Source organism: Tenrec ecaudatus, chromosome 5 (assembly GCF_050624435.1).
Source record: "Tenrec ecaudatus isolate mTenEca1 chromosome 5, mTenEca1.hap1, whole genome shotgun sequence".
In the NCBI taxonomy this organism is placed as follows: domain Eukaryota; kingdom Metazoa; phylum Chordata; class Mammalia; order Afrosoricida; family Tenrecidae; genus Tenrec; species Tenrec ecaudatus.
In genome coordinates, this window is record NC_134534.1 from 186,635,267 (window position 1) to 186,647,143 (window position 11,877).

An 11,877-nucleotide genomic window follows, 5' to 3' on the forward strand; every position below is an offset into this window, starting at 1 on the left:
CCCTCCTACTTCATTATTTAGAAGTCCATCGATTTCCACATTGAAGAAAAGTCATAATTATGGAAATGGTTTAAAGGACCAACCTTTTACTTTGCTGACTCTGCCCTGTAGAAAAGAGACATCAAGTGTATCTATGAAAGCCACCCTCGCCTTAAAGAGTTGATAACACAAAGCCCAAGGTACTCGGTCCGGCCCGGTAAGTGCTGTCTGCGGCGTCCAAGGGAAATGTCAGTGTTCCCCCTAGCACTGATGACGGAGACACACATTACTTGCATTTCCTCTGTGTATTTATCTGGAAAACGTGGATCTCCATTCCCTGCATACAGGCCGAGGGAGACTGGGAAAGGCCAGCCCCGGCAGCACTCTACCAGAGGAGCTAGACACGAGGGTCACTTCTTTCAGATAGAATGTGAGAGATGGAGAGCCCGGGAATGTAGCAGCCTGGTGACCATGCAGACAGAGATGCTTCTCCCTGATTCCTGTGATTCAGAGGTGCCTGCCCCCAAAGAATCCCAACAAACTCATCCTTTGGGGAAAGAAAGCAAGGTGGCAGCGACCATCCGAATGCTGACATGCATGTGTCCAAGAGGAAAATTAATGAAACAGTGAAGTGGCTCAAAACCCCTGCAGTAGCTGCCAGTGAAGGTGGGCAGGAGACATCCCCCCAGCAACACACCCACCCACACTGCCCTTGCAGGGGCCCCTTAGCCACACCCCTCCAGGGTGCCACACCCCTCCAGGGTGACTTCAACCCTTAAGTCCTGTGCTCATCCCTGCTGGGCTGAGACATACAACGATGCTGGTCACGCTTTGTCAAACCATAGCTAGCCTCTGTACAAACAACAAACGGGTTTAGATTCCTGTGTCTGGAAAGGATTTTTTAAAAAGGAAAAACAAGTCTGGCATTGACGACCTAATACTAGACATGATTTTAAGCCAAAGTCCTGAGAACCATAACTTTAGACACAGAAACAATTACTGCAGCAGTCTTCCTTCTGAACACACGACAACATGGTACAGTGTGAAGTGTTTGCATTACCGTCCATGGAATCGACCAGCACACTGTTCCTGCAAGTTCTCTTACTAACAAAGCCTGTTACCACAACAGCAGCTTTCCCAGTCTCCAAATATTTTTAAATAGATGACCACTTCTTATTTAACTCATATCCAAAATAACCAGTCAATTTTTGTTTTGTTTTTTAACTTTAGTGCAAAATGTACTGAAGTGCTACCCCAAACCTGAGCATACTCTATGGATTCATAAGATGAAATGTTCATTAGAGAAACCCCATAGAATCCATAAGATGGTATGGAGATACATAGCGGGCCTCACAGAGGATCAAGTTGGCATGATCACACCTTAAACGCACAGTTCAGTTTATGATACAGCCCGGTATTATCACCTGTGAGCTCCCTGTGATGGAGCTGAGGGAAGCCCTAGCAACTTCCTGGAAAAGGCAAGTAACTTGAAAATAAACAGGAGAGAAATGGCTGTCTCCTTGCTATTCCAAACTGAGGGCCTGTCTCTCACACGCTGAGCACTTCAAGCCTTTTCCTCTGCTCATGGCTAATTCTTTAAAGATGGTGCCATTTGGGAGCAAGAAACTTACATGACCAAATGATACCTCAAAAAAAAAAAGTCCCTGAGTTATTTCACCCCATCTGTCAACATCCATAAGCAGTCCTTGCCAGCAAGTCAAAGCCATGGGCTATTGCAGGGCCCTTTGGCAGGCAACTGCCACTCCAGGGCTCAAGCCGATACCCATCCAGGAACCAAATGCCAAGCAATACCTTCCCTTCCCCTGGCATCTGATTACAAAATGCCAGGCAGCAGCAAGACATGACAACAAAGGCATAAACAGCTGGAAATAATTACACAATTGTCAAGCTGCACACCTGACAAAAGCAAACCTCGGCTTGTGATTTCAGTATCAGAAAGGATGCTGATGAGAAGGTAGGAGAAGCATTTGAGCTGTTCCTAATTTGCTATTATAGACTCCAATCACGGGGTTGATGGGGTTTTGTTCCGTGTGCATGCGAGTCTAGCCTGTGTGCATGCTAACTTCAGAGAAGGAAGAAAACAACATTTTTCATGTGTTCCCGCAAAATGTGCGATAGAAAATATGTAAGCACGGCAACAACAAAATTTAATCCACAGGCTCGGAAGGCATCTTTTCAGAGTTGCGACAACTAAACTATAATAAGCGAGTAAGAAATATTTCTTTGAAGTTATTTTAAAATGTTCTCCTCTTTAAAGGAGTAAAGAAAATGCACAGGCAATGCGATAGTCCAGAATTCTGCACATCAACATCAGGCACACGCATCAGGCAAAAGGCAATGTAGGGATTTGTCCAGAGCAAAAGAAGACTAAGGAAAGGAAATTCCCTGTAGTTTCCAGGTGGGTTACAGGTATGTAAATTACAGACTTGCATAAAAGCATGTCTTAGCCTCAAGCTTTTATCCATGGCCTGTAATGCAATGAACCCCTTCCCAAAGAACCAAATTGAGTCAATAATCTTTCTATGGTTTTATGCACTATGGCTATTGGACATTTTAAAGGCAGCATCACTTCTGTCATTCCATTTGGGGCTGATGCTTTATTATGATATTTGGATTCCATGTGACAAACTGTTTCATATAATGTCTCCCAAAATGCTACTCTTTGAAGTGGAATGCCATAAATAAAATACGTTCTTGGTTACCAGGCAGCATGCAAGACACATATGGTAGATTGGACCAAAAACCACATTTTTAAGATGTTTAAAAGTTAACAATGTAAGCTGTTTGCACCCATTTTCAGAGAATTATCTTCTAAAGACCAATTTATTTTCTATCACTGCAAGAGTATTTGGATTAGTCCTGTTGATTTGCTAACTTGAAATTGTTTTAAGCACTCTAATCTCTTCTTTGTGGTCCCCTTTTCCCCCCTTTCTTTCTTTGAGTGGATGGGAGAGAGGGGAAAACCATAAATCTCATGATATAATTTTAAGCATAATGCTGCCTATTTAAATTAAAATTGATGCAGCTTCTGATAACAGCCCAATAATCAATTCTCCATTCTCATTACTCTCTGGAATTATATAGACGCAGACCAATCTCTTAAGTTTGAAGACTATACTCACAGGTTATTACCCAGCAGTGCAGCTGAGTGGAAAGATAACCACACTCATTCTCCTTATCTGTAATGATGTAATGCATCCCAGCCCTGGGTCTACATGATTGGGGAATAATGGGATTGTACAACTGCAGGGATGACAAACAATAGTGCAGCATCTTTCTCTGATACCCCGAACCTCCAACACACCCAGAGAGGCTTCCTGAAACAGGCGCCCGCTCTGCCTGCTGGACCAAGTTCGCATTTCCAGTCAGAGGAGCAGCTGCGTTCATTCGTTCACACTGAAACAGCAAGACTGACTGAGAGGAGGGCTCTGCAAAAACACAGTTCCCAGCCGCCGCGGCCAGGACAGTGCGCAAGAGTGAGCCCCTGCCTTTCTTTGTGCTCAGAATCGAGTGTCATCTAAAAATAACCCTGGGGCAGCAGAAGTCACTGCACAACACAATGACAAGGGAGCAGGGAGCAGACACACTTCTGATAACCGATGCTGCTCCGGCTCACGTTTGTCTGGGAAACTAAATCTGCCTCCATTTTCTGTGCTGGGGAAAAGGGGGAAAAATCACTTCCTGCCACCACTGAAACCTTACCTTTTGCAGAAGCTGGGAGCCCGAGTACTTAGCGGCAATGGATTTTATCTCCCCACCAAACGCCGAGGCCCAGAGCTTCACCCTGCGGGAGAGAGGGCAGGGAGGAAATGTAACACCAGCATGCACACTCATACCTAGAGCTGGGGGCTCAAGGAATAGGGCGCTAGCGTATTTGGGGGGGGGGTGCGGAAAAAGAAGAAAAGCGGGGTGGGGGGCGAGTCTTAATAGAAATTGCAGCATCAAACTGGGGAGCGCAGTACTGGAGGGGTCAAAGAGGGTCTCATAGTCAGAATGCGCAAAGTCTCCCAGGTCCGGTTAAGAAATAAAAAAGACCACCGGTTTTATTTCCGTCAGTGCCTGAGGACTTGGCCATCCAAACTAGCACCCCTTAGGGAATACAAGCGGGGAGAGGCCCCCCTCCCCTCCCCAACGAAGTGCGACGGTCACATAGCACCTAAGGGGAGAATTCAAGACTCTGTAAGTGGGATGAGGTAAGCAAGCTCCAAAGTTGGCACCCACATGAGGTGAGCCCCTCCAGGGCTCGTCCGCCGACCGCGGGAAGCGGGTATGGGCTCCCACCCTGCCGGCCTTGCCTCCCGCGGCGGGAGCTAGGAGGCAGGTGCGGGGGTCGAGGGGCGAGAGGGGCCAGGCCGGCGCCCACCGCAGCTCCTGCCCCGCGGCACTTGCACGCGGGGAAACTTGGGCACAGCAGGTCGGGGGTCCCCTCCCCGGCGGCGCGGGACCCCACACTTACACGGAGAGCGGGATCTGCTGCTCCGAGCGCACCGCGGACCCCAGGGTGGTGAGGAGCAGCGCGACGGTGAGGCGCGGCCAGCGCGGCCCGGCCATGCTGGGCTCCCTCAGACGCGCTGGCGGCGGGCGACGGGCGGCGAGCGGCGAGCGGCGAGCGGCGGGCGGCGGGCGGCGGGCGGCGAGCGGCGAGCAGCGCGGGAGCTGCGCGGAGCGGGCGGCGGGCGAGCGCTCCGGGCTGCGGGCTCCGCGCCGCCCCGCCTGCCTCTCTCGCGCCCGCTCACTGGGGGAGCAAAGCAGGGAGGGGGCGGGCGGGCGGGGGGTGGAGAGTGGGGCGGGCTCGGCGGGAGGGGGAGGGACGCGGAGCCGAGGCTCGCGCGGCGGCCCTGCCTCGGCGGCCGCAGGGAGTCCGGCGGCCGCGGCGGGAGGGCCGGAGGGCCGGAGGGCCGGAGGGCGGGCGGGCGGCGCCGCGCGGGCGGGGACTCGCCAACTCCGCATCCTTGGCCGCGCCGAGAGCGCCCCGCCCTGCCGGCCACTGCGGCCGCGAGTTCTTTACAACTCCGCAGTCCGCCGCCGCCGAGGACGCGCCCCTCGGAAGGGCCCTGCTGCCCCGGCTCTGGCCCCCCGGAGCCGGGTAGGGATGGGGTGAGGGTGGGAGTGAGGCGCGGGAGGGAAGCAGGGGAGTGGCCGCGGCGCCCCTCACTTTGCCTAGTGACAGCTCGGAGCCGGTGCGGCGCAAACCCCATCCACCCCCCGCCGGGCTGCCTCTCGGGCCGTGGGGTCGTGTCCTGCCGCGCCCCCGGCGGCTCGGACCCCACCTGCGCCGCCCAATTTCCCGAGGGAGCGGGGTAAGGGGCAGAAGTCCGGCTGGAGCCGCCGGGGCGCGTCGAGCGGCGCGGCAGAATGGGATTAGGGCAGGGGCTCCACCGGCTGCGGGCGGCGCTGCTGTGCGCGGCGGCTCCCGGGCGCTGAGCGGGACCCGGGAAGACTCCGAGGGCGGCACTGCGGCCGCACAAGCGCGTGGGGACCCCGCATCGGCCCGCAGCGGGGCCGCCCCTGACGCGCTCAAGGGCTTCCGAGCAGCCAGAGCTCCAACCCACGGAGGCCTGGGAAAGGGGCAGCGGCGGCTCCAAGCCCATCCTAACCAGCGGATTCCCTGAATTGGAGGACTGAGCCCTCTGAGATCTGGGGGTCGCCCTCTCCCTACTCGGACGCCCACGCCACTAGCCTTGAGCCAGCCGAACGCCGGCGGGGCGGCATTCTGCAGGCCCGCAGAGGACGGGCGGGGTGAAGGCAGTCCAGGGCAGCCCATGGTGTCTAAAGCACCGGGCTCTCTCCAAGCTCTTCTCTGTCCCCCCTCCTTGTCCCTCCCCCACCCGCCCCAGGTGTCAACGTCCCTTTGTCCCCACACAAGGTCTGGAGTGTGGCTGGAAACTTTGCCGAGCCCTCCTGCGGTTTGGTTTTGAAGCCCGAGTCGAGTAGAGCTGAGTCATCTTCGCTGGTCCAAATGCAACTCAGGTGACCTCGGAGGGCCCTTGCCTCCTCCGACCTCTGGAGCCTTCAGCCTGCTGCCCAGGGATTTGTGTTAGGGGTGTACCTTTCTGCCACTGGGCTCTGCATACATCCCCAGCACCTGCCCTCCCGCCGTGGTGCCCCCAGTTTCTGGAGAATGGGTTTGGGTAGACTTCAGTTTGCTGGATGGCCTTGGCGGGAATCCTAGCTGACCCTCCTGCTTAGTAGCTACAGGAAAACGTTCCTGCTGCAGGTGCTGCGCTTGATCTCCGTATTGGCTGCTGAGGACATTTGCTGCTTTTACTTCAGGGACAGCAGAGAACAGGTCCTGCCCCAGGAATCCAGGTGCACCCCACCCACGGGCAGCAGCTTCGCCAGCCTCCACGGATGACTAACCAGTTATAAAGAATTCTCTGCTTCTGTGCACAGCTCCCTCCTATGGAGGCGTGCCAACCCTTCCCAGACCAAGCCCAGCGTGCCCTGACCCCCAGGCTGCTCACACTGGGGCTGGGAGGGAATTAACCTCCAGGGTTCTCTCCAAGTGAGTGAGTGAGTGAGTGAGTGAGTGAGTGAGTGAGTGAGTGAGTGAGTGAGTGAGTGCCTGCCTGCGTGCCTGCCTGCATCCTGACCCTTCTTAGGTTAGTCAGGCTTCAGTCTAACTGGCGCCTGTCCACTCAATCATTTAGTAGACAATTGTGAAGTATCCTTCATGTATCTAGAGATCCAGTGGAAAGCAAATCAGGCCCCCTGCCTTCATGGAGCTTCGATGAGCTTTGACCCAGGATTATAATGATAAGTCATGAATATCCACTTTGAAGACAACACAACCAAACCAAACTCACTGCCATGTAGTCAATTCTGACTCAGGGCAACCTGATAGGACAGGGTCAAACTGCCTCTGTGGGTTTCCAAGACAGCAACTCTTTACAGTAGAAAGCCCCCTCTTTGCCCTCGGTGACAAGGGATCCCACTAATACACATGAAGAGAAGAGCACCCGTCACATCCTCAAACTTGTGATCTGGGATAAAGGCTACGAACCCCGAGAGTGGCAAAGAATGCAACTCAACCACAGTAAGTAAGCAGCCTGATGCTGGTGAATGGAGGCCACTCTGGTAACACATCATAAAGGTGGTTTATAAAGAAGTGCTGTTGGCCTGACACAGGTGATCTTTGGGGTTGTTTCGGAGCCACCAGGGAGCCATAAGCAGAGAAGCCACCCTGGGAGTCAGTCCCCAGAGAGCTTGCGTATTATTGAGAACCATGTTATACACACAGGCCATCTAAAGAGGAACGTCATGCACATTGCATCGATATTTCCAATGCCCTCAAACACAAAAGTCTTTCAACTATCGATTAATTAATCCAGAGCTCAGCAGAGTCAACAAGATTTGGTGACCTGCTGTGACACCCTGTACTATATCCTCCCAGAATCACACACTTGATCCGCAAGGAGGCCCACTTCAAGGAGGGTCTGGTGGCTTTGGTCCAAGAAACTCAGGAAGCCACATCCAGCTCAGAGGTCATTAGCACATCCCAGCAGGCAGGGCCAGGCACAGGATCCTGCTGGCTGTTTTCACATCCAGACCTGCATTTTAACACCTATTCAGGGGATCACCAGCGCCTACAGCTTTGCTGTACTGTGGTAGTTTTCATGTTGTTGTGATGCTAAGGGCTAGGCCACTGGTATGTCAAACACTAGCTGTGCCACCCATGGTAAGCAAGTTTCAGTGGGGCTTCCAGACAAAGACAGACTAGAAAGAAAGGCCTTCCTTTGTTCTTCCCAAAATCAGCCAAGGAATACTGCCCAGACTCAGAGCCAGACTCTGACAGTGCAGACCATGAAGGACCAGGGAGCATTTCTCTGTGGGACATGGGGTCGCCATGAGACAACACCAACTCCCCAGCAATGCAGAACAGCAATGCTCAGGGGATGCGTTGAATCTGGCCAAGGAAACTGTCGTGGACAGACTTGCAGGCTCTGCCCTTTCGCCAAGCATGTTGCATTTTCTTGTGACAATGAGCTGCTGGAGGATATGAACAGAAGTAAAATGGGATGAGGAAACATGATAACGTGAAGGTGGACATTTTTAAAATGTTCACGTGGTCCTCATGTGTGGAATGGCTTCCAGGAAAAATTCATTTTGCAATTTCAGTTATGTGAATGTATCACTCAAAACAAGGAGAATAAAAATGTTAAAGCTACTGAAGTCATTTGGGGGTCTGGGCTAGCATAGAGGGAGAGGGCAAAGGAATATCATGTGAGAAACTCTTCAAGTCTTTGGTCCCCTACAAAGGCAGTTCTAAAACCCGTGGAAGGCAGGCCCCAGTACGTACATAGTGGGGCTTGGGGCTTTATATTTCAAATAAGCTCCTTGGGGGATTTTAATTGTGATAACCATCAACCCCTTTTATGAATACAAATCTCTTACAGGACGTGTTGCTCACTCTCTTTATTAGCTGCGGGACACTGGGGCCACTATTTTCTCAAGGGCAAAAGATGGAAAGCAACCAACTGGCTTCACGAGAATACACAAAACAGAAAGAAAAGCACACCCCCACCCCCACTGCCCCTGTCTTCATTCCAGCTCAGTACCCCCACAGCAATCTGAGCTGCACACCTTTTCGGAAGGAAGTAGTCTCAACTTTCTCTCCAGGGCGCCTGGCGATAAGCAGCCTGCTGATGTAGGAGGTTAAAATGGAATAATGCAACTAATTTTTTAAGCCCACATTAGTGGCCACTTCCATCTCCACATCTGGGCTGCTGCTCTGGGTCTTTGCTCTGCCTTGAAGTGCCAGAGCCCCACAGCCCTGGGCTTAAGTTTTACTTTCTGTTTCACAGGTACCACCCCACTCACCCACACACACCCTACACATACACACAAATACACCACACATAGAGACACATACTACACTAATACACACAGACATATAACATATACACAAATACACCATATATATATTATACTCAAGCACGTGGAACCTATCTCTCCATCCGTATCACTACCATTGTCTGGTCCAGGTTCCTATCATCTCTGCCTAAATTCCTACCACTGCCTCCAACTAGGTCATCCTTTCTCCTCTGGCCCTCTTCAAAGTCATTCTCATATCCCACAGTTGCAAGAACCATCTGTTAAAAAATTAAATTTAAAAACAGGCCGTACGATCCTGTTCAAAATGGCTTTCCCCGACTTGAATTGTTATAACTTTGTCAGTTGATCCCTACCTGCTGATGCACACTGGACCTGATCTGGTGTTCAACATTTTCTATATTTTTGTTTTGTTTTGTTTTTTGTTTTTCATATTAGGATTTAGCCAGAGGGGTTATATGTTGTTGAGAGTCACTATCTTAAAGATGTCTTCTATGTTTTTCTGTTTTTTCATATGTGAAACCCAGGATTGATAAACCTATAGGGGCAGCAAGTAGAAAAAGGGCTTGGGGGGAGTTTACAGTGTTGATGGGGGGTGGGGGTGGGGGGGATGGTAAAAGGGAGCTGATGTCAAGGAGTCCAGGAACGAAAAGAATGTTTGGAAACTGTGGTAGCAATTGTATAATACTGCTTCATGGAATCGAATTATGGAATGATCTACGTATAACTCCCAATTTAAATAAACAAAAATGAAGACTCCAGACCAGTCTCACTTTGAAGCCCATTCTCCCTCACTCACTGCATTCTGGCACACTGGTCTCATTGGAAGTCCCCAGAGTAAGCCAGCTACTCCACCTCAGGGCCTTGGCGTGTACTGCACCTGTGCCTGGAACAACCTTCCTGCAGGATCTACCACAACCTGACTTTCTCAGCAATGCACATCTCTGCTCCCATTTGATTGTCACCTGCATGGGGAGCATCTCATCTCCCCCATAACCTAAGCAAACACGGGTGCTCCTGTGGGCTGTGATGCTATGAGCACATTTCAGCACAGCTGCCAGACTAAGATGGGTCAGGAAGAAATTTCTGGTAATCCTCTTGGAAAAAAAAAAAAAAACAGCCAATGATCAGGATGTCCCAGCCAGTCAATCACAGGGTGGTGCTGAGACTGGCTGCATTGTTTGTGTTCTTTTGTGCCAGGGGGAACTCTGACAGCCAAGAACAGAAACACCCACCTCTGGGCTCTGCTGCTCTGTTGTGCTCCTGCCTGCCTCTTCTGCTGGTTTCCTGTGTGCCTCTAGCCCCTGGGGGTCTTGTCCATCTTCTTAGGATCACAACCCTATGCCTTCAGCAAGGCCCTGGTGTTGTGGGGTCAGGGGACACCTGCTGATTGAATGGGGCAGACATCAGCTTGAAATGCCTTTCTCTCAATGTCCAGTAGGCACCCTGGTGGTGCACTGTCTAAGTCGGCCAATGGCTGACCAGGAAGCCCGTGTTTCACACCCACCAGTTGTTCTATGGGAGAAAGTATGGCAGTCTGCTTCTCTAAAGGCTTACAGCCTGGCCAGCCCTCTGAGGACAGGGAGTCCTGCAGTCACAGTGAATTGGAAACCAGTTGACATCAGTTGGGGGTGGGGACGGTCCTACATGTTTCTGTACTTCATCAGGCTCTAGCATCTGCCTTCAGGAAATGATGGAGCCCTAGAAACAACAGTGCGTGCGTGTGCCAAGAAGGAGAAAAGCGAGAGAACGGTTTCCCTACAGAGAACCCCTTAGCTACATCTCTGCGCCGGAGATGCCAACCAGAAGGAGAGATAAGAGGCCACTTAAAAGTTTACAAACCATACTGAATGCGATGTTTTGAGCAATGGGAGGAAAGAAGCTGGCTTGCCATCTTTAAAACTGTATTTACTGCACAACAGATATGTAACTTCCAGCCCTTTGTGATGCTCATGGTCAGAGCGCTGTGCTGAGAGGGCTGCTGAGGTGCTGCGGGAGAATGCGCTTCTTTTGGAGCCGTGAGGTGCTGCCTGAAACCCAGTGCCAGGAATGGAGTCCAACCATCAGAGGGTTCTCTGACAAAATGCCTAGTCTCCCACTGGCTGAGCAAAAGGGGCCCATGGGCCCCCAGCACAGAAAAAGGCAATGGGTGGATATGTGGGTGCCACTGCCAGCTTTAAGGAGGCTGTCCCAGGCAGGGATGCAGGCTCATCCCAGAGGGAGAGTGAGCAAGGACACGTGGGGCTTGCCACAGTTAGCTAGGCCTGGAAGTCTGTTGGCTCACAGATGACAGATCCAGCTTGCCCACTCTCCTCCTGCTTGAGGGCTGGTAGATGGCTCCCAAGGCTGTGTGCCCCCCCCCACCCCCAGCCTGCCCTGCCCACTCATGCCCCAATGCCCTAGTACAAGGTCTGGCACCCAGTTAGCTGGCACAAGTTCTCACTGAATAAAATGAATGTGTGCAGACACAGAGACTGCATGCGTCTTTGTATGCGGGTGTGATGATATAGGTGTTTGAAATTCCCTAATATTGTGGCTTCTTATCTGCAAAACACAAGTCCAGCACTCCATTTCTGCTCACTACCTTTGTCCCCAGAGAACAGTGGCCACACACTCACATGGTCACATTCATGCTCACAGTGGCAGCTTCTCAACCACCAAACTGGCTGAGAAAGGACGACGGTGTGACATGTCAAGCCCTCACGTGTACAGTGGCTGCATATCCTAGGACTACTGTGCTGGGACTACTGTGCTGATAGTGTTGCCCATGCCAAGCATAAGTCAAGAGGAGAAAAAGTAGCAGGATCCGTCAAAGCACACCTTTGCATTATCTGCGCCTCAAGTTGCCTTGTTCTTGTCCAGGACAGACTGCCTTGTGGGGCCAGGGAGGTAAGAAAACGTCTTCCCAGGGTTGGACCCCTCTCTTTGGGACTATTTTAAGAAATAACAAGGTTTCCAAGTTTTCGTCAATTGGAGACTGGCCTGTGATCTTCCTGCATTCGGCATCATTGCATGTGTTTCATGAGTCTAAAGAGGACTTTATAG

At 51.8% G+C, this 11,877-nt stretch overlaps 1 protein-coding gene across 1 annotated transcript in view; it reads right to left on the reverse strand.

Moving 5' to 3' along the window:
• The window catches only part of CACNA2D3 (calcium voltage-gated channel auxiliary subunit alpha2delta 3), a 978,241-nt gene extending 973,690 nt beyond the window's left edge, over window positions 1-4,551 (reverse strand). The window contains exons 1-2 of the mRNA XM_075550920.1: window positions 4,457-4,551; window positions 3,703-3,784 (exon numbers count right to left, since the gene is read on the reverse strand). Coding sequence (XP_075407035.1) covers window positions 3,703-3,784; window positions 4,457-4,551 — 177 coding nt within the window. The remainder of the gene's footprint in view (window positions 1-3,702; window positions 3,785-4,456) is intronic.
• Window positions 4,552-11,877: the final 7,326 nt, after the last annotated feature.